The sequence below is a fragment of the Rhinoderma darwinii genome, chromosome 5 (assembly GCF_050947455.1).
Source record: "Rhinoderma darwinii isolate aRhiDar2 chromosome 5, aRhiDar2.hap1, whole genome shotgun sequence".
NCBI lineage: Eukaryota > Metazoa > Chordata > Amphibia > Anura > Rhinodermatidae > Rhinoderma > Rhinoderma darwinii.
In genome coordinates this window covers 161,888,130-161,911,873 of record NC_134691.1, presented here as the reverse complement: position 1 = coordinate 161,911,873, position 23,744 = coordinate 161,888,130, and the positions used below count along the sequence as shown (strand labels likewise).

At 42.9% G+C, this 23,744-nt stretch overlaps 1 protein-coding gene across 3 annotated transcripts in view; it reads right to left on the bottom strand.

Annotated features, from left to right (window-relative positions):
* The window catches only part of WRNIP1 (WRN helicase interacting protein 1), a 118,365-nt gene extending 106,144 nt beyond the window's left edge, over positions 1–12,221 (bottom strand). For 2 of the 3 annotated variants that reach the window (XM_075826695.1, XM_075826696.1), the window contains exon 1: positions 11,196–12,219. In XM_075826695.1, coding sequence (XP_075682810.1) covers positions 11,196–11,795 — 600 coding nt within the window. In that variant the 5' untranslated portion in view covers positions 11,796–12,219. Of the gene's footprint in view, positions 1–11,195 lie in introns of all 3 variants that reach the window. The other variant, XM_075826697.1, reaches the window with a different exon arrangement.
* Between the last annotated feature and the right edge of the window lie 11,523 nt (positions 12,222–23,744).

Below are 23,744 nucleotides of genomic sequence, written 5' to 3'. Positions count from 1 at the left end.
ATCGATACGTTAAACGGAAAGCAACGGTTCCATTAGAATTACCATTGCTTTCAATGGTAATTCTTTTGTATCAGTTGCTTTCCGTTTGTCTCCGTTCGCTAGGTTTCCGTTCTTTTGAACGGAAATAAAAGTTCTGCAGACTGCACTTTTGTTTCCTTTAAAAAAAAAACGGAAACTTAGCGAACGGAGACAAACGGAAAGCAACTGATACAAAAGAATTACCATTGAAAGCAATGGTAATTCTAATGGAACCGTTGCTTTCCGTTTAACATATTGATCCTCTCGTCCTTTGACGGAAGAGCGGTAAACGTATATTAATGCTAGTGTGAAAGAAGCCTTAGGGCCTGTTCACATCAGCGTTGGCTTTCCGTTCTGGGGTTCCGTCGGAGGTAACCCCGCAACGGAAAGTCAAACTGAAACCACAGTTCCGTTTCTGTCACCATTAGCGCAGTCGACTGCGCTATTGATTCCGTCACAAAAACCTGCCGGAATGGTGACGAACGGAAACCATTAGCAATGTTTCCGTCACCATTGATTTCAATGGTGACTGAAACGGAAGCTGTGGTTTCAGTTTGACTTTCCGTTGCGGGGTTCACCCGACAGAAACCTCCCACGGAACCCTGGAAAGGAAAGCCAACGCTGATGTGAACAGGCCCTAATCCTTCCCCATAATCCTGCCCCCGCTAATTAAAATAAATATATTATATAATGTATATAGCGCTGTATCCGTCAGGTCAGCGGGACTGACTGATTCAGTGTCAGCGAGTCCTGCAGGATCGAGCTGTTACCGATCACATCTAAGTTCATAACTTAGATGTGATCAGTAATAGGCGACCTAATGCATTCAGGTCTCAGCGCTATATACAGCTGCTCTGTATACAGGATACAAAAGCAGCTGTATCTTAAAAAGTACAAATCATTTTCAATAAAAAGTAATTAAAATTTGCACCAATCGCATTAATAGATATCTTTATATATCATAGTGACATGTCCGAAGTTTTCATCGGTGGGGGACCGAGCACTGAGGCCCCCACCGATCGCTAAAACGAAGCAGCAGAAGTGCTCGGGTGAGCGCTGTGCCGCTTCATTTATGATCGACTTTCAGCCGAGTGAGCGGTGTACTGCTCCAAGGAAAGCCAAACAGAATTGAAGCGGCACACCGCTCACCCGAGCACTTCTGCTGCTTTGTTTTAGCGACTAGTGGGGGGTCTCAGTGTTCGGACCCCACTGATCAAAACTTCTGACATGTCAAAAGTTTTTTAAAAAGTTGTTACACTTTAAAGAGAATCTTTCACCTGCCCACAGATTTGCATTTGAGTGCAGCATGTAATGGTCAGGGCTGCACAAACTCTGGGGCACTTTATATATTTTTTCCTACCCTCTTTCCTTACTTAGATATCTGTGCTGTAATATTTGGCGCCCAATATTTAAATAACCACATGAACTGCCAATGGGGCGGTAATTGGCAAGGGGACGTGTAACATCGCTGTGACACTGTCCAATCATCTACGGACAATGTCAACAGCAAGAGCTGGAGAGAGGAGATCATGTGCGCGCGCACGCTCTCACTCTTCAGCTCTCGGCAGGCAAGTACAAGACTGTGATCTCAGGTGAGAGATCAGTCTTATCGTCCTTGTCTGCCGAGAGCTAAAGAGTGAGAGCGTGCGTGCGCGCACAGCTCTGATGCCATGGAACAGAAGAAGAATTCACTCTTTTTCTCCTCGTGTTCCTTAGTGGTGGCAGAGCTGCGCGCACGCGATCTCTCCAGCTCTTGCTGTAACGCTGACCGTAGCTGATTGGACAGTGTCATGGCGATGTTACACGCCCCCTTGCCAATTACCTCCCCATTGACAGTTCATGGGGTTATTTAAATATCGGACGCCAAATATTACAGCACCGATATCTAAATAACGAAGGAGGCTAAGAAAAAAATGTAAAGTGCCCCAGAGTTTGTGCAGCCCTCCCCATTACCTGCTGCACATGTATGGGGAGGTGAAAGGTTCTCTTTAAAAGAAAGGTGTTATCATTATTTTTTTTTATTTGATGTTTTATTTTATGGGCCTAATTTTTCTAATTATTTTAATATGTTTCCGAAGGTAGCTATTTATTCATACGTTTGTACGTCTGTGGGGAAAGCCAACTTTATTTTTATTTTTCATACTGCTCATTTTTGTTTTGCAGGTTCCGCTGGACCATTTGGACTACGTCGTAGATTCGTTGGACTACTTCGCTGATTTAAGCTTTATTTTTATTTTTTTAATAAAATGGTTAAAGTGGATTCTGTGAAAGAGTTGTCATTTCAATAAAATAAATTTCTTTATATCTCTGTTTTTTAATACTTCATTACCGCCTTAGTAATGGCTGCTGTCTGATTGAGAGCGTCCATTACTAAGGGGCTTAGTGTTAGCCAGTAATAAGGCTAGCACTAACCCGTATTATTACCCCGGTACCCACAGCCACCAGGAGTACTGGGAAGAGCTGGGTACGATCCAGCACCCGACCAGCTGAAGAGAAGGGCGGGTACTGGGGTGGCCGCAGGCTGGTACTATCAGGCTCGGAATGGCCAAAAACCATGGCCCTTCCCACCCTGGTAATGCTAGGCTGCTGCTGCTTTATTGTATCTGGCTGGTTATGAAAAATGGAGGGGATGTCACGTAATTTTTTTTCTATTATTTTATTTTTTTTAAAAGACGTGGGGTTCCCGCTATTTTTCACAACCAGCCAGATACAATACAGCAGCTGCAGCCTAGCATCACCAGGGTGGGAAGGGCCACGTTTTTTATCCCTTCCCAGCCTGGTAAAACCAGCCTGTGGCCGCCCCCCTGCTGCCTTACCGTCGCTTCAGATGGTCGGGTACTGGATCGTACTCCTCTCGCGGCAGTGAGAATCGGGGTAATAATAGGGGTTAGTGATAGCCTTTTTACTGGCTAACACGAAGCCTCTTCTTAGTAATGGACGCTCTCAATCAGACAGCAGCCATTACTAAGGCCATAATAAAGTATTAAAAAAAACAGACATAAGAAAAACTTTTATTGAAATCTAAACTCCCCCTTGCAACCCTCTTTCACCATTTTTTTTTTTTTTTTTAAAAGTACATCATCGGAGTAGTCCAATGAATCTACGACGTAGTCCAAACGCTCCAGCAGAACCTACCAAAAAAAAAAGCAGTATAAAAATTTTAAAAACTTTTATTTGCCACAATAGTCACTCGATCTAACTATACTGTAATCACTTATATGGTCTGCAGATATCTTGTGTATAACTGGCATCTACCTCTATGAGGTCACTATATGGTGGTAATATTGGTCTATATATAGTGTGATTTATTCACTAACAGTATGGTGGGTTTTTTCTGACACTATGTTGTAGTAATATGTGATCATGGTTTGGTAGTTTTATTCAGTAACCGTATGGAAGTATTATTCAGTAACAGTATGGGGGTATTATTCAGTAACAGTATGGGGGTATTATTCAGTAACAGTACGGAGGTATTGTTCAGTAACAGTACGGAGGTATTGTTCAGAAACAGTACGGGGGTATTATTCAGTAACAGTACGGAGGTATTATTCAGTAACAGTATGGGGGTATTATTCAGTAACAGTATGGAGGTATTATTCAGTAACAGTATGGGGGTATTATTCAGTAACAGTATGGGGGTATTATTCAGTAACTGTATGGGGATATTATTCAGTAACTGTATGGGGATATTATTCAGTAACTGTATGGGGATATTATTCAGTAACAGTATGGAGGTATTATTCAGTAACAGTATGGAGGTATTATTCAGTAACAGTATGGAGGTATTATTCAGTAACAGTATGGAGGTATTATTCAGTAACAGTATGGAGGTATTATTCAGTAACAGTATGGAGGTATTATTCAGTAACAGTATGGAGGTATTATTCAGTAACAGTATGGAGGTATTATTCAGTAACAGTATGGAGGTATTATTCAGTAACAGTATGGAGGTATTATTCAGTAACAGTATGGAGGTATTATTCAGTAACAGTATGGGGGTATTATTCAGTAACAGTATGGAGGTATTATTCAGTAACAGTATGGGGGTATTATTCAGTAACAGTATGGGGGTATTATTCAGTGACAGCATGGAGGTATTATTCAGTAACAGCATGGAGGTATTATTCAGTAACAGCATGGAGGTATTATTCAGTAACAGCATGGAGGTATTATTCAGTAACAGTATGGAGGTATTATTCAGTAACAGTATGGAGGTATTATTCAGTAACAGTATGGAGGTATTATTCAGTAACAGTATGGAGGTATTATTCAGTAACAGTATGGAGGTATTATTCAGTAACAGTATGGAGGTATTATTCAGTAACAGTATGGGGGTATTATTCAGTAACAGTATGGAGGTATTATTCAGTAACAGTATGGGGGTATTATTCAGTAACAGTATGGGGGTATTATTCAGTGACAGCATGGAGGTATTATTCAGTAACAGCATGGAGGTATTATTCAGTAACAGTATGGGGGTATTATTCAGTAACAGTATTGGGGTATTATTCAGTAACAGTATGGGGGTATTATTCAGTAACAGTATGGGGGTATTATTCAGTAACAGTATGGGGGTATTATTCAGTAACAGTATGGGGGTATTATTCAGTAACAGTATGGGGGTATTATTCAGTAACAGTATGGGGGTATTATTCAGTAACAGTATGGGGGTATTATTCAGTAACAGTATGGGGGTATTATTCAGTAACAGTATGGGGGTATTATTCAGTAACAGTATGGAAGTATTATTCAGTAACAGTATGGAGGTATTATTCAGTAACAGTATGGGGGTATTATTCAGTAACAGTATGGAGGTATTATTCAGTAACAGTATGGAGGTATTATTCAGTAACAGTATGGGGGTATTATTCAGTAACCGTATGGAGGTATTATTCAGTAACAGTATGGAGGTATTATTCAGTAACAGTATGGGGTATTATTCAGTAACAGTATGGAGGTATTATTCAGTAACAGTATGGGGTATTATTCAGTAACAGTATGGAGGTATTATTCAGTAACAGCATGGAGGTATTATTCAGTAACAGTATGGGGGTATTATTCAGTAACAGTATGGGGGTATTATTCAGTAACAGTATGGGGGTATTATTCAGTAACAGTATGGGGGTATTATTCAGTAACAGTATGGGGGTATTATTCAGTAACAGTATGGGGGTATTATTCAGTAACAGTATGGGGGTATTATTCAGTAACAGTATGGGGGTATTATTCAGTAACAGTATGGGGGTATTATTCAGTAACAGTATGGGGGTATTATTCAGTAACAGTATGGAAGTATTATTCAGTAACAGTATGGAGGTATTATTCAGTAACAGTATGGGGGTATTATTCAGTAACAGTATGGAGGTATTATTCAGTAACAGTATGGAGGTATTATTCAGTAACAGTATGGGGGTATTATTCAGTAACCGTATGGAGGTATTATTCAGTAACAGTATGGAGGTATTATTCAGTAACAGTATGGGGTATTATTCAGTAACAGTATGGAGGTATTATTCAGTAACAGTATGGGGTATTATTTAGTAACAGTACGGGGGTATTATTGGTAATGTTGATCTTACAATCTATGTAAATTATTGTGGTGTGGGCTGTGGGGAAGTGTGAGAGTGGCAGCAGATGATCAGGCTAAGAGACAGTCTGCAGAGTGGCATGTGATGTACTTTGACATGTAGGTGAGACTTACGTGTGGTATGTGGGCCCATAACTTGTGTACAGCCCAGGGCCTAAGAACATATTAATCCACCACTGGCATCAAGTCAGCACAGGCAGACCACTACAATACAGCAGGTAGAGCAAAGAAACCAGCCCAGGACGTGCCGCTTCAAAACAGCGCTAAGTGTGATCCGTCCTGGACTGGCCTGAATGTAATTGCAGAGAGTGAAGCCACAAATGAGACTGGCTGCCGAGGAGAGATATGGGGCAGTGCAGACTGTACTATTTGCACTGCACTGATTGGCAGTAAGAATAATTCTTTCAATATTTTCCATACTTCAAACAGCACTTTAAGGCTGTGTTCACACTGAGTTTTTTGCAGGAGGAAAATTCTGCCTCAAAATTCTGTTTGGGATTTCGAGGCAAATTTTGTCCTTCCTGCACGTCGTTTGCCGCGATTTTCACCGCGTTTTTCGCTCGCGGCCATTGAGTGTTACGGGCAAAAAACTCTGCGAAATACCCTTTCTCTTCCTCCCATTGATGTCAATGGGAGGTCAGAGGCGTAAACGCGCGAAGATATGGCATGCCCCTTCTTTCTCGGGAGGCATTTTCGGCCGGTATTTGACGAGTTTTGCGGGAGCGGTTTCCGCGCCCAAAAACTCGTCAAAATACTTCATGTGAACAGGGCCTAACAAATAAACATCAAATGCTTTCCTATTTAAAAAATGTATATATTGCGTGTTCGATCTGTAAATCTAGGAATGAGAAAACTCCGATAGATTTGGGGGGGCGCCTTTTTATAGTTCGCCTCAGGCGGCAGACAGGCTAGGTTCACCCCTGTCTATACCCCTAGAAAACTTCCTTGAGGGGTGTAGTTTCCAAAATGGGGTCACTTTTGGGGAGTTTCCACTGTTTTGGCACTGCAAGAGCCCTTCAAACCTGACATGGTGCCTAAAATATATTCTAATAAAATAGAGGCCCCAAAATCCACCAGGTGCTCCTTTGCTTCTGAGGCCTATGTTTCAGTCCATCACACTAGGGCCACATTTCTAAAAAACTGCAGAATCTGGGCAATAAATATTGAGTTGCATTTCTCTCGTAAAACCTTCTGTGTTACAGAAAAAACTGTATTACAAATGAATTTCGTAAAAAAAAAAAATTTACATTTATAAATTTCACCTCTACTTTGCTTTATTTCCTGTGAAACGCCCAAAGGGTTAAAAATCGGCTGTGTCCACAAGGCCAAAACAGGCTTAGACACTAAGGGGTTAAATAAAAAAATTAAAAAAATAGTAAAAAAATCCGCAGAAATACACATTTTTTTTTTACAATGAATAAACTTTTTAAAGTCCCAAAACATGAAATAACAGACATATTTGGTATCGCCGCGACCGTAACATGTACAATAAATGTATAACATTTATGATGTAATTTTTTTTTAATTAAAACTGCAGAGGAACTGCTTTTTTATGCATTGTCGCCCAAAAAAATTATTTAGATAAATTAAACGATAATGTATTTGTACCAAAAAAATGGTACCTACATAAAGTACAACTTGTCCCGCAAAAAACAAAGTCTCATACAACTACGTCGTACAAAAAAGAAGCTATGTGCATCGGGATGCAAAGGGGGAAACAAAAAAAATGGTTCTGTCCTCAAGGCCAAAATCGGCCGTTTCCTTAAAGAGGTTCTGTCACCACATTATAAGTGTCCTGTCTCCTACATAAGGAGATCGGCGCTGTAATGTAGGTGACAGCAGTGCTTTTTATTTAGAAAAACTATCTATTTTTATCACTTTATGAGCGATTTTTAGCTTTATGCTAATTCGTTTCTTAATGCCCAAGTGGGCGTGTTTTTACTTTAAACCAAGTGGGCGTTGTGGAGGGAAGTGTATGACGCTGACCAATCAGCGTCATGCACTCCTCTCCATTCATTTACACAGCACATAGTGATATAGCTATATCGCTATGTGCAGCCACATAAACACACTACAGGGTGGGCCATTTATATGGATACACCTAAATAAAATGGGAATGGTTGGTGATATTAACTTCCTGTTTGTGGCACATTAGTATATGGGAGGGGGGAAACTTTTCAAGCTGGGTGTTGACCATGGCGGCCATTTTGAAGTCGGCCATTTTGTATCCAACTTTAGTTTTTTCAATGGGAAGAGGGTCATGTGACACATCAAACTTATCGAGAATTTCACAAGAAAAACAATGGTGTGCTTGGTTTTAATGTTACTTTATTCTTTCATGAGTTATTTACAAGTTTCTGACCACTTATAAAATGTGTTCAAAGTGCTGCCCATTGTGTTGGATTGTCAATGCAACCCTCTTCTTCACACACTGATAGCAACACCGCAGAAGCAATGCTAGCACAGGCTTCTAGTATCCGTAGTTTCAGTTGCTGCACATCTCGTGTCTTCACAGCATAGACAATTGCCTTCAGATGACCCCAAAGATAAAAGTCTAAGGGGGTCAGATCGGGAGACCTAGGGGGCCATTCAACTGGCCCACAACGACCAATCCACTTTCCAGGAAACTGTTCATCTAGGAATGCTCGGGCAGCACTTTGAAAACATTTTATAAGTGGTCAGAAACTTGTAAATAACTCATGAAAGAATAAAGTAACGTTAAAACCAAGCACACCATTGTTTTTCTTGTGAAATTCTCGATAAGTTTGATGTGTCACATGACCCTCTTCCCATTGAAAAAACTAAAGTTGGATACAAAATGGCCGACTTCAAAATGGCCGCCATGGTCAACACCCAGCTTGAAAAGTTTCCCCCCTCCCATATACTAATGTGCCACAAACAGGAAGTTAATATCACCAACCATTCCCATTTTATTTAGGTGTATCCATATAAATGGCCCACCCTGTATAACGTTACTGCAGTGTCCTGATAATGAATATACATTACTACCAGCCAGGACGTGATATGTATTCAGAATCCTGACACTTCTGAATCTTTTCTGTGAGATTTCCAGCAAGCCACGCGTAATCTCGTTTTAAATAACAGTTTACAGCGTAATCTCGCGAGATTACGTTTTGCCTTGCTGGAAATCTCAGAAAAGATTTAGAAGTGTCAGGATTCTGAATACACATCACGTCCTGGCTGGAGGTAATGTATATTCATTGTCAGGACACTGCAGTAATGTTATAGTGTGTTTATGTGGCTGCACATAGCGATATAGCTATATCGCTATCTGCAGTGTAAATGAATGGGGAGAAGTGCATGATGCGATTGGTCACTGATTGGTCAGCGTCATACACTCCTCTGTACAACGCCCACTTGGTCTAAAGTAAAAACACGCCCAGTTGTTCATTAAGAAACTAATTAGCATAAAGCTAAAATCGCTAATAACGTGGTAAAAATAGATCGTTTTTCTAAATAAAAAATACTGCTGTCACATTACAGCGCCCATCTCCTTATGTAGGCGATAGGCCACTTATAATGTGGTGACAGAGCCTCTTTAAGGGGTTAAACTATGTTTCTAGCCGCCTCTGTAATTTAGATATTGGTGTCGTTACATTTGGCACCCGATATGTAAATAACCCCCTGAACTGTCAATGGGGCATTTCTTTTACTGTAAATGGTAGGGGGCCGTGATACTTCGTGCTCTAACACTGTCCAATCAGTTACAGACAGTGTGAGCGGCTTGTGCTGTGAGATCAAACAGTCTTGTCGTCCGAGAGCTGAACCGAGAATAAGAGCGTGCGCGCATACGTGTGGGCGCGGGCTCTCATTCTCTCTTCAGCTCTCTGCAGACAAGGACGACAAAACGGTTTGATCTCGCGAGAGAGATCACACAACCCAAGCCGCTCAGATACGGTCTGTAGCTGATTGGACAGTGTCATAGCGCTAAGTATGTTTCCGATTGCATCACCATTGATTTCAATGGTGACGGATCCGGTGAAAATGGTTTCCTTTTGTCTCAGCTGTGCAAGGGTTATGTCGTTTTGACGGAATCAATAACGTAGTAGACTGCGCTATTCATTCCGTCACAACGACGGAGCCCTTGCACAACTGAGACAAACGGAACACACTTGCACCGGATCAGTCACCATAGAAATCAATGGTGATGCAAACGGAAACCTATGGTTTCTGTTTGTTTCAGTCAGGGTTCCGTTTTGACGGAAAGCCGTAACGGAACCCTGACACAGATGTGAACGAAGCCGAAGTGTACTCTGGGAATACTTTCTATCTTTTGCTCTATTAGTAAAGCACATTAGGTAAAATGTAGTGCAGATAATTATTTTATTGTGGCGCTTTATTGCCGAATTATCAACTTCGATCTAGACTGCCTTTATATATCACGTGACCCCGCACTCTATCCAAATCCTACAGCGTCTTCTCTGTGGACCGGAAATCAGTCTCTTTATGAGCGTCTCATAGGAATGCAGAGAGCCTTAGGCTCTGATCATTTATGGTGGATCTGTGGGGTAACTGATCACATGGACTTTTAATGGATCTGTAAAGCTCCCTTTTTTTTTTTTCCTGGCCACCAAAAGACAATGGAGACCTGAAGGAACAGATCCTAAATGTAAGGTGAACAGAGCATTAAAGAGGCTCTGTCACCAGATTATAAGTGCCCTCTCTCTTACATAATGTGATCGGCGCTGTAATGTAGATAACAGTGGTTTTTATTTTGAAAAACGATAAATTTTGACGGAGTTATGAGCTATTTTAGCTTTATGTTAATGACTTTAATAGACAACTGGGCGTGTTTTTACTTTTTGACCAAGTAGGCGTTGTGGAGAGAAGTGTATGAGACTGACCAATCAGTGACCAATCAGCGTCGTACACTTCTCCGCATTCATGTACTCAGACATCGTGATCTGTCACATACACACACACACACAAACGTTACTGAAGTGCCTTGCGAGTGAAAAGACATTGCTTCCAGCCAGGACACGATGTCTAGTCACAATCCCGACACTTCGGTAATGTTTGTGTGGGACTTAATGACAGCAAGCGTGATCTCGCGAGATCACGCTGTAAATGACAGCACAACGTGATCTCGATGGGCTGTGCTGTAAGTCCGACACAAACGTTACCGAAGTGTCGGGATTGTGAATAGACATCACGTCCTTGCTGGTAGCAATGTCTATTAACTCTCAAGACACTTCAGTAACGTTGTGTGAGTAAGTGACAGATCACGATGTCTGAGTACATGAATGGAGAGAAGTGTATGACGCTGATTGGTCACTGATAGGTCAGCGTCATACACTTCTCTCCACAACGCCCACTTGGTCAAAAGTAAAACACGCCCAGTTGTCCATTAAGAAAGTCATTAGCATAAATCTATAATAGGTCATAACTCTGTCAAAAATGATTGTTTTTCTAAATAAAAAACACTGCTGTTATCTACATTACAGTGCCAATCAGATTATGTAAGAGACAGGGCACTTATACTGTGGTGACAGAGCCTCTTTAAATTCTACATTCAATTAAGAACTTGTCATTTCATGAATATAATTTCATCACACCGAGACATACAAACCTTGCCACAACCAGGAGGACCCCAAAGTATTAAAGAGGGGATGTCATTGGCTTGGAGCAGGTGTCGGAGCATGGTGTTTTCTCCAAGTACTTTGTTCTGACCCATGTAGTTCTCTAAAGTGCACGGTCTCAATTTGTCAGCCAGAGGTTTTCCATCTAACTTCTCCGCCAAGTTCTTATCTTTCTGGTTGGTCCCAGACTGTAACGGATCACCCTGAACTTGTTCTTGCTTTTGGGCTTCGCAAGTAGAGGCTGCATTTATATTCTGCTTTGCCTCTGTCCTTTTGGATGATGCTATGGAAAAGAAGGGAGCCTTAGATGGCGTTTCTTGACATACCCGCTCACTGACCTTGTGATTATGAAACAGAGAAAAATTGGCGGCCCCCAACATCAGAGGCCACCCAGGACTAGGTGAGCCACCAGCGGGGTCATCCTCGTGTGAGGAAAGACGCCTTTTCTTGGTCGTAACTCCACATGGCTTTTTCAGGCAGGTGTCAAGATGGTTATTGATTTCCATAGATGGCACCTCCAGTGCACAAACTGGGCATTTCACTGCACTGCCATGCTCTGGTTCCCCTAACTCCTCTGCTACATCTTCCATCTTTGGCAATTGGAAATAACCAGCAGTGGCAACAGGAAATTGTGGGCAACGACCCAATGTACTCACCCACAGCGCTTTATAACAGTTACATGCACAATACTAAGCGCCACTCCACTTATCACAGCCTAGCAATGCACACGAGGGAAATATATGAGGCGGCCGTCACCCTCTGTGCGCCAATGCCACGCTACTCTACTCTAACTATAGGACGGCAGCAGCGCCACACGCTGGGACATAGAGATCCTATACGTATCCGCGGCAAGAAGCTTCCCGCCTAATCTCTCCACAGTCAGCGGCCGCTCTACTTCCTGTTCCTCCTCACTCGGTCATGTGCGCTGTATCACCGGAGCACTATGGGAGATGACGTCCCGGCTGTGTTGGTGTGGCCGTGTCTCCTGGCTGCTTGCCCGTAGTGTGATCATATAACTAGCGGTCATGTGAGAGGACATTGAGGAGGTTACTGTAGCTGCCGCATTATACGGGGACATTGAGGAGGTTACTGTAGCTGCCGCATTATACGGGGACATTGAGGAGGTTACTGTAGCTGCCGCATTATACGGGGACATTGAGGAGGTTACTGTAGCTGCCGCATTATACGGGGACATTGAGGAGGTTACTGTAGCTGCCGCATTATACGGGGGCGCTGTAAGGGACGTGTAGCGTTTCTGTATAGGGACGGGCAGTCCTACGTGGTATCTGGAAGCACATGTTTGGTATTATTTACCTACTTGCCAACTTTTGAAAAGAGATATATGTCATATAAAATAGTGCATATGAGCCCTTCATCACATCCATAGAATATGTCAAGTAAAGTCTGATAGATGCGGGTCCCACCTCTGGGACCCGCACCTATCTCTTGAACGGGGCCCCCTAAATCCTGTTCTAGCCTTGGCACATCCTGGTTAGGTGGTCGGGAGTTACGGAAATCGCTATGCTGGTTTTATAACTCCCGGCCATATAACCAGGATGTGCCAAGGCTAGAACAGGGTCTAGGGGGCCCCGTTCAAGAGATAGGTGCGGGTCCCAGAGGTGGGACCTGCATCTATATGACATATCCTGTGGATATGTCATAAATGTCTCATGGGAAAACCCCTTTAAATAAAAATTTTAATAATGTACATAAAAATTTGATTATTTGTATATAATCCATAGCATTTTGTTTTGTTTTGTTTTTTGCATTATAAATGGTGAAATCCAATTTTCTGCTACGTGTCAAAGGGAGTTTGAAAACCCTATGGGCATGTATTGCTCTTTAATTTGTTGCAGATTTTTAGCATGTAATCCGAACCAAAAATCTGCCATGTCTGAACATGGACTAATTGTCAATGTGACACAGGTAGCGATGAAGTCCGTTTGTCTCATTTTTGACCTGACTGAGCAGATTCATCAAATTTATTTGTCAAGTGGAAACATTTGGGAACATCAGCTCTTGAATAAAATCTATGGTATTTACTGGGGGGTTTTACCTTGGGCTGATTCTGGGTAAATTTGAAGCATTCAAGGGTGTAATATCACATAATAATTTCTTGTGAAAATTATAGACCATGTTTCTTTGTCTATTTTTATGCATAATATATGTTTACAGTTGTACATGTGTTTATTACAAAGAAGAAACAAGTTATCCGGTGTCCAGGTTGTTTTTCTCATTGACAATTGTCAAGAATGGATAAATTGTAGCAAAGTCTCAGTTGTGAGAATTGTTAGATTGCACGTTTTCAGCCTCTGTTAGGCCCAGTTCACACACTGTTTTTTTTGGCACTGATTTTGACGCAGGAAAGACGTCGGAATCAGCGAAAAAAAACGCCCCAAATTTCCCTTTATTAATTTCAATGGTAGGTCAAAGAGCTTATTTCCCTGGGTGGTTTTCAACTGATCGCAGAAAAAAAAAGTGTCATGCTCTATCTTGGAGTGTCAAAAAATGCCTAAAAAACGTCGCAAAAAACACCTGCATTTCGAAATCTTCCGGGCTCCTGCTCCACCGGCCACGATCGAAGTATACTTCGATTGCAACCGTTTAACCCATTAAATGCTGTGGTCATTACTGACCTCAGCATTTAAATCATATGCAGAGGGAGTGAGCTCCCTGTGTCACCCATCGGTGGTCTGCAAATGCAATCACAGGCCTCCGATGGGGTGTCATGGCAGCCGTCGGCCTGATGAAGGCTCCCAGGTATGCCCTGGACATATGCCTATTAGGATGCGCCAGAGGCACGTCCTAATATATTGCCTGTCAGGTTTACACTGACAGGCAATAATGCTCTGGTATACGAAGTATACCAAAGCATTATAGTAGCGATCTGAAGATCGCACAGTAAAGTCCCCTAGTGGGGCTAATAAAATAAGTAATAAATGTGGAATAAAAATTATTAATAAAACTGACAGTAAAAAAATAAATAAAACCATTTTTTCCATAAAAAGTGGTTTTATTTAGTAAAAGTGTAAAAAAAATAAATAAAACTACACATATATGGTACCGTAATGACCCAAACAATAAAGTTAATATGTAATTTAAACTGCAAGGTGAACACCGTAAAAATAAAAACAATGGCGAAATTGCAATTTTTTCCCATTGTCCCCCAAAATTGATAATAAAAGATAATCAATAAGTCCCACGTACCCCAAAAACCGTACCAATCAAAACTACATCTCGTCCCACAAAAAACAAGCCCTCATATAACTACATTGACGGAAAAATAAAAAAATTACGGCTCTTGGAACGCGACTATGCAAAAATAAATAATTTTAGTTCAAAAGTACATATGTGGTATCGTCATAATCGTACCGACCCATAGAATAAAGGTAACGTGTTATTTACGCTGCACAGTGTACAGCGTCAATTTAAAACGCATGGAACAATGGCGGAATTTCAGCGTTTGTCTCCATTCCCCCCCAAAAAAAAGTTAGGGCTGATTCAGACGAACGTGTGCGTTTTGCGCGCGCAAAATACGCTGCGTTTTGTGCCCGCAAAAGGCACTTGACAGCTCCGTGTGCCCTGTTCATATGGAATGCTCGGCTGCGTGCTTTTCGCGCAGCCGCCATCATTATGACACTCCGTTTGGATGTTTGTAAACAGAAAAGCACGTGGTGCTTTTCTGTTTACATTCATTCTTTTACTGCTGTTGCGCAAATAACGCTTGTCCCACAGAAGTGCTTCCGTGGGGCATGCGTGATTTTCACGCACCCATTGACTTCAATGGGTGCGTGATGCGCGAAAAACACAGAAATAGAGAACATGTCGCAAGTTTTACGCAGCAGACTCACGCTGCGCAAAAATCACTGACAGTCTGCACTGCCCCATAGACTTGCATAGGTCCGTGCGACCCGCGTGAAAACCATGCGGGCTGCACGGACGCAAATCACGTTCATGTGAATCCGCCCTTAATAAAAGGTTATCTAAAAATGCTATCTACCCAAAAATGGTGCCATTAAAAAGTACAACTAATGCCGCAAAAGAACAAGTCCTCATACAGCTATGTAGACGGAAGAGTAAAAAAGTTATAGCTCTTTGAATGCGACTATAGAAAAACAAAAAAAATAGCTTGGTCATTAGGGCCTAAAATAGGGGTTAAGCTTTCTCTACATAAGACCAAACAATTTAATCATTTGGATTGGAGCCATGGGAGATTTTACAGGGATTTGCCCATCAGGGACATATATGAAATTTCAGATAGATGCGTGTCCCACCTCTGGGACCCGCACCTATCTCTACAACGGGGCCCCCTAAACCCCGTTCTACCTTTCTCGGTTCTCTCTGCCTCACGGGCCACTTCCTGATTGCATGGTCAGAAATTACGAAAACAGCGTAGCGCGCTGAGCTACGCAGTATCCGTAACCCCCATAGCAGTTACGGAAGCAGCTTAGCAATCTACAAATGAATGCAAAGATTTATGAGAGAAAAAAAGGGGAAAAAGTGTTGTAACAAAGCTGTTCAAAATGCCAGAGGTCAGATTCTAAAAATCCCAACTATTATTTCATGGTGGTGGACTCATGAAGACCGTTATTAAATTGTCACTCCATTGAATTTTGGAGCTCTGTATCAGAAAAACTGAGCTTCGACTCACATAAAGATATATAATGAATAAGCCCGGATAAAGTTACCAGGGTGGTATGGATTAATTGTATAAAATTATATTTTCAACAACTTAGGAGTGGGTTACTTAGTAGTCCATGGTTCAATTTGACACAGATGAGTGGTTTTAAAATATCTAAGCATATTAGTACCAGATGCACATCATTGAGATCTGTGTATCATGAAAGATTTTCTGTAAGCCCAAAGATTCTACATTTCTCCCATAATATGGGAAACCGTTTCTCTAATGCCAGTCTATCCAATAACCAGGTTGTACCGATGATGGGAACTTTTTTCCCCACAGTGTTTGCTTAGCCCTCTTGGTATCCCTCACTCATATGTTTTCTCCTTGACTTGTCATCAGCTTTATAGGGATAACTTAATTTTGGCAATGTTCCTGTGATGCCACATTTCTTCAATGTATTGATGACAGTTTTTCATGGCACATCGTGTCAAATTATTTTATGCCTGTCTACTGATTAGTAACTTCTAACAATTTGATCCTGTACATGTTTTGTAAGCAACTTGAAGGACATGGATATCTTATTAGGATGCAGCCAAGAAAGAGCAAAGAAACCATATAGAACAGCTGATCTTTATTTGAGGTTAATCGGAATCACTTTTATCGGTGCCAGGTTTATACTGAAAACTATTAACTTAATTTTGAATTCTGTGATTGGTTAAATAATTGATTCCCCCTTTGAACCCCATTTTAAAGTTTATCTATAGATATTACCTACATATTAATATCAACACATTGCATGGCTTGTATACCATAGGCTGATGCAGCCCGTATAATAGTCCAGAGCTGCATACACAAGTCTGACAGTTGTTATTGGAAACAGTCGACAACATTGTTGACATACACATTCTTAACCCCTTAATGACCAGCCTATTTTAGACCTTAATGACCAAGCTATATTTTAAGTTTTTCCATCGTCTCATTGAAAGAGCTATAACTTTTTTATTTTTACGTCGACATAGCTTTATAAGGTCTTGTTTTTTGCGGGACAAGTTGTAATTTTTAATAGCACCATTTTGGGGTACATAGAATTTATTGATTAACGTTTATAATTTTTTTGGGGGGGGATAGAAAAAAACTGCAATTTCGCCGCACTTTTTTGCGTCCCTAATTTACGCCGATTACTGTGTGGTATAAATAACACAATAACTTTATTCAGCAGCTTGTTGCAATTGCAATGATACCAAATTTATATAGATTTTGTATGTTTTACTACTTTTACACAGTAAAAACAAATTTTTTTCAAAATTATTTGTTTTTGTGTCTCCATATTTGAAGAGCCATAACTTTTTTATTTTTTCGCCGATGCAGTTGTATGAGGGCTTTTGTTTTGCGGGACGACTTGTAGTTTTTATTGGTACCATTTTGGAGTAGATGCAACTTTTTGATCACTTTTTAGCACTTTTTTTTAAGGCAGGATTCAAAGAAAACAGCAAGTTTTGCATTGTTTTTTTATTTTATTTTTTACGACGTTTAGCCTGCGGGTTAAATGATGTAATAACTTTAGAGTTTGGGTCATTACGGACGCGGCGATACCAAATATGTTTACGTTTTTTTACTTTTTTTGTTTTTTAATAATAAAGCAGTTTTTAAGGGGAAAAAGTTTTTTAAACTTTTTTTAACTTTTTTACTAGTCCCACTAGGGGACTTCACTATGCGATCGTCCGATCGCATTTATAATACACTGCAATACTTCTGTATTGCAATGTATTATGCCTGTCCGTGTAAAACGGACAGGCATCTGCTGGGCCATGCCTCTATTAAGCCCCCGGCTGCCATCGGAGGCACAGACAATCGGCGATCTTATCGCCGGGTGGGATGAGAGGGAGCTCCCTCCCTCTCTCCAAAACAACGCAGATGTGGCGCTCGCTATTGAGCGCCGCATCTGAGGGGTTAAACGGGTGAGATCGATACTGATATTTTTCTCACCCGTTTGAGCAGGGATGCCCCCAGCCCTCAGCTACCAGAGGACATTTAACGGCTCCCTGCTCTGTTTATTTATTGCGATGCAGCGCCGTAAAAAGGCTATTGCATCGGAATAAAGCCCGTTAGTGGCCGCCGTAAAAACACTATGGGGCGGTCACTAACGGGTTAAAGTGGTAGTCTGGTTTCAGCAAATTAATGTTGTTTTTTTGTATAATTTAAAGATTTTATAAAATTTTTCAATATACTTTCTGTATTAATTCTGAACAGTTTTTAACCCCTTAATGACCGGGCCATTTTGCACGTTAATGACCAAGGATTATTTTTTGTTTTTTCACGGTCGCATTCCAAGAGTCGTAGCTCTTTTTTTATTCTGTCGACATAGCCGTATAAGGGCTTGTTTTTTGCGGGATGAGTTGTATTTTGTAATTGTACCATCTTTAGATGCTTATAACATATTGATTAACTTTTATTAACTTTATTTTAGGAGAGAATTGAAAATAAGCAGCTATTCCAGCATTGATTTTCACGTTATAAGTTTACGGCGTTTACTATGCAGCGTAAATAACATGTTAACTTTATTCTATGGGTCGGCACGATTACGGGGATACCAAATATGTAAAGGTTTTATATGTTTTTCCTACGTTTGCACAATAAAAACCCTTTTAGAAAAAAATTACTTGTTTTTGCATCGCCGCGTTCCAAGAGCCGTAACGTTTTTATTTTTCCGTCGATGTGGCCGTATGTGGGCTTGATTTTTGCGGGCCAATGTGTAGTTTTTATTAGTACTATTTTGGGGTACATAGGACTTATAGATTAACTTTTATTTTATTTTTTATGGGGGGAATGGGAGAAAAGAGAATTTTGACGTTGTTTTTTGCATTTTCTTTGGACGCCGTTCATCCGGCGGTTTAATTAATATGTTCATTTTATTGGTCAAGTTGTTACGATCGCGGGGATACCATATATGTGTATGTGTGATTTGTTTTGACCGTTTTACTAAATAAAACCACTTTTTGGGCCAAAAAAGTAGTTTTATTTGACTTTGACTGTAATTATTTTTATTTTTTTTTCACAAACTTTATTTAACTGTTTTACTTTTTTTTTTTTAGTCCCACCAGGGGACTTCACTATACGATGTGCCGATCGCATATATATTGCTTTGGTATACTCAGTATACCAAAGCATTATTGCCTGCCAGTGTAAAACTGACAGGCAACCTGTTAGGTCATGCCTCCGGCATCGCCTAACAGGCAGATGCTGAAGGCAGACCTGGGGGTCTTTGTTAGACCCCCGGCTGTCATGGAAACCCGACGGCGACCCGCGATTTGTTTGCGGGGGCGCCGATGGGGTGACAGAGGGAGCTCCCCCCTCTGTCAAACTCATTAAATGCCGCTGTCACTATTGACAGCGGCATTTAATGGGTTAAACTGCCGGAATCGGCGCGCGCTTCGATTCCGGCAGTTGCAGCAGGAGCCAGGCTGTGTATAACAGCCGTGCTCCTGCTGCTGATCGCGTGGGTACAGTGACAGTACCCGCGCCATCACAGGACGGATATATCCGTCCTCCTGCGCGAACTAGCAGCTGCTGAGGACGGATATATCCGTCCTTCGGCGTTAAGGAGTTAAGATATCTGCTTGCTGTTATTTCATAGAACCATTCATTGTTTACATCCAGTGGATACAATTATCCCAACCCCGCCCCCCCCAACCTCTTTCCCGACATCTCCTTCCCTCTCGCCGTGTTTGTTTTCTCTACCAATCGACGTGTCATTGCTTTTTATGTAACACATTTGTACATCTTACAAGCAATATGGTTCTATACACAACACCAGAACCAAGCTCAGTACATAAATACAACACCAGAACAAATACAGCTCAATTTAGTGCAACCCCTGCTGTATAGGTGTGTACAGCGTAAAACTACAGCTCCCAGCATGGCCCGAACAATGGTAAAGATATGCTGGGAGATGCTGTTTCACAAAAATAAATCCTATCATAATCACTTCAGATCATACAGTGACTACATTACTGATTAGAGGCAGAATAAACATTTACATTAGGTGACTCACCGGTGACGTCTCAGATTCTAGTTCTTTTTCTCCATCCGGTCCAGACCTCTATGATGAATTCTCCCGGTCACAGCCCATTTCTGCAGTTTGCCGCTCACATGTCTTCAGCTTCTCACTTTACCAACATTTCTGCACCTATAAATAAATATAAAGTTATCATTATACCACACACTACACCCCTAAATATAATAGTGCCATACACTGCACCTCTAATTATAATAGCACCATACACCGTGTCCCTCACACACACTGTGTCCCCTGTAGATAGTGCCTGCCATAGAGCCCCCTGTAGATGGTGCCCCCATATAGCCCACCCCTGTATATAGTGTCCCACAAATAACTCCCCCTATAGTGCTCTACAGATAGCCCACCCCTGTATATAGCCCCCTGTAGATATAGCCCAGCCCTGTATATAGTGCTCCACGTATAGCCCAACCCTGTATATAGCCCCCTGTTGATATAGCCCACCCCTGTATATAGTGCTCTACAGATAGCCCCCCCTGTAGATATAGCCCACCCCTGTATATAGTGCTCCACAGATAGCCCAACCATGTATGTAGCCCCCCTGTAGATATAGCCCACCCCTGTATATAATGCTCCACATATAGTCCACCCCTGTATATAGTGCTCCATATATAGTCCACCACTGTATATAGTGTTTCACAGATAGCCCATCCCTGTATATAGTGCTCCACATATAGCCCACCCCTGTATATAGTGCTCCACATATAGCCCACCCCTGTATATAGCCCCCCTGTACATATAGTCCACCCCTGTATATAGTGCTCCACTAGATAGTCCACCCCTGTATATAGTGCTCCACAGATAGCCCACCCCTGTATATACTATATACAGGGGTGGGCTATCTGTGGAGCACTATATACAGGGGTTGACTATATGTACAAGGGGTCTATATACAGGGGTGGGCTTTCTGTGGAGCACTATAGGGGGAGATATTTGTGGGATACTATATACAGGGGTGGGCTATATCTACAGGGGTGGGCTATATCTACAGGGGGGCTATATCTACAGGGGGCTATATCTACAGGGGGACTATATCTACAGTGGGACTATATCTACAGTGGGACTATATCTCCTGGGGGACTATATCTACATGGGTGGGCTATATACAGGGGTGGGCTATATACAGGGGTGGGCTATATACAGGGGTGGACTATATCTACAGGGGGACTATATCTACAGGGGTGGGCTATATCTACAGGGGTGGGCTATATCTATAGGGGGGACTATATACTATATAGCCCCCCTGTAGCTATAGCCCACCCCTGTATATGGTGCTCCATAGATAGCCCACCCCAGTATATAGACCCCCCCCCGTAGATAAAGCCCCCCGCGTGTAGATAAAGCCCCCCCATAGAAAAAGTCCCCCTTGTAGATGAAGGCCCCCCCCCCCTTCAGTATTAAGTTCAACTGTGTCTGCGACCTAAGGACGCAAACACAGTTGACAGCGGGACATACCCCCGCCGCACGGAGCAGTGGGACACCGCCTGGAATCCGGGACTGTCCCGCTGAATCCGGGATGGGTGGGTAGTCGTCAGGGGCTCTGGAGCGGAATCCCCGGCAATGCTATGACCGTGGATTCTGCTCCTAGTTCACATCCGGCCACCTATAAAGTAGATAGGATACTGCGCCAGACCTCCCTGGGAGCCGGAACCAAAAACGCTGCAAGTAATGTTTTTGGATCCGGCTCCCATGGAGGTCCGGCGCCGTACGGCACCACAACGGATGTCCCCTGTGCCAGAACAGATCCCATAGAAAGCTATGGGATCCGTTCTAGCATCAGTTTGCCTCCGGCTGTTCTTCAACACGCCGGAGGTAAACTGAAGCGGACTCCGTGCATATGTGAACGGCCCCTAACTAACCCATATTATGAAACCATGTACAATGAGATTTATTATATATTACTTTCTGTTAACTTTTGTTGACTGAAATGTTGCATTATTACTGAAAAAGTTCTGTCATGGTTTATCTTGAGTTAATCTTGAGGCGTTACATCATAAAAACCAACAATTTCAATACATACATGGGGAGATTTGCTTAGGCTGCTGTTTCATACGCCAGTCTTAGTATGAGTAAAATGCGCCTAATTTATTAAAAGACGCACATCTCTTAAGAAATGATGTGCATCTCTAGCCGTCCATGTGCCTGAAAGGGAAATCTATGCCAGTGTTAGGGATCTGCCAGGTACTTCATCTAGGTATACTCCTGGGATTAATCAATCCACACCTGAGGCCAGACCTGTTCGACTGACACCATCTCCCACCAACCAGGGTGGCAGGCTCAGGAGTGGGAGAGCCTATCGCGGCCTGGTCTGTCGGAGTTAGCTCCGCCCCCTGTCCTTTATTACCTGCCCTGTTCTCTCCCTCAGTGCTTGTAATTCTTTTGGATTCCTGGCCCCACTGCTGCTTGCTCCAGCCTGCTTCTGCCGTGCTTCTGCCTTGCTGCAGTTCTGCTTGACCTGCTTTGCTTTGCCCCTGGCTTGCTTCTGTCTCCGTGCCCGCCCGGGTGTACTTGTCAATTCGATTGGGTCTCATTCCTTCCCCTTGCTGAATTTTCCCTGAATAACCGGGTCAGTAACTCGTCAGGGGTCTCCCCGTTTTTCTGTAATTTCGGGTTTAACACAAGGTTCTCCTCCGTCTCCCCTGGTTGTTCCAATAATCCTGAGGTAGAGGATGTTCATCGGGAATTGTGCACTGTCTGGGCCCAGGTTCAGAAGAACCTAGAGGCGTCCCAGAGAGCACAAAAGATTCAGGCGGATAGTAGACGTTCTGCTAACCCCCGGTTTGTCGTCGGGGATTTGGTCTGGTTGTCGTCCAGGAACTTGCGCCTTAAGGTCCCGTCCAGGAAGTTTGCTCCCCGATTTATTGGACCTTATAAGATCATTGAAGTCCTCAACCCTGTATCCTTCCGTCTGGAGCTCCCCCCATCCTTTCGCATACATGACGTCTTCCATGCCTCCCTCCTTAAACGCTGCTCCCCGTCCTGGTCCCCCTCGAAGATACCTCCTGTTCCCGTTCTCACCCCTGAGGGGGTGGAATTCGAGGTGGCCAAGATTATGGACAGTAGGATGGTCCAGGGCTCCCTCCAGTACCTGGTCCATTGGAGAGGATACGGGCCGGAGGAGAGGACTTGGGTACCTGCCCGTGATGTTCACGCTGGGGTATTGATCAGGAGGTTCCACCTTCTCTTCCCCACTAAACCGGGTCCCCTTAGTAAGCGTCAGGTGGCCCCTCATAAAAGGGGGAGTACTGTTAGGGATCTGCCAGGTACTTCATCTAGGTATACTCCTGGGATTAATCAATCCACACCTGAGGCCAGACCTGTTCGACTGACACCATCTCCCACCAACCAGGGTGGCAGGCTCAGGAGTGGGAGAGCCTATCGCGGCCTGGTCTGTCGGAGTTAGCTCCGCCCCCTGTCCTTTATTACCTGCCCTGTTCTCTCCCTCAGTGCTTGTAATTCTTTTGGATTCCTGGCCCCACTGCTGCTTGCTCCAGCCTGCTTCTGCCGTGCTTCTGCCTTGCTGCAGTTCTGCTTGACCTGCTTTGCTGTGCCCCTGGCTTGCTTCTGTCTCCGTGCCCGCTCGGGTGTACTCACTTCGTCCTGGTCCTGACTGTTCGTTCGCCGCTCCGTTTCCTCGTGGCGTTCCGTGGCTACTGCCCCTTCCCTTGCGTGTTCCCTGTTTGTTTTCCTGTGCACTTAGACAGCGTAGGGACCGCCGCCCAGTTGTACCTCGTCGCCTAGGGCGGGTCGTTGCAAGTAGGCAGGGACAGGGCGGTGGGTAGATTAGGGCTCACTTTCCCTTCACCTCCTTCCTGCCATTACAGCCAGCTATGACATGGT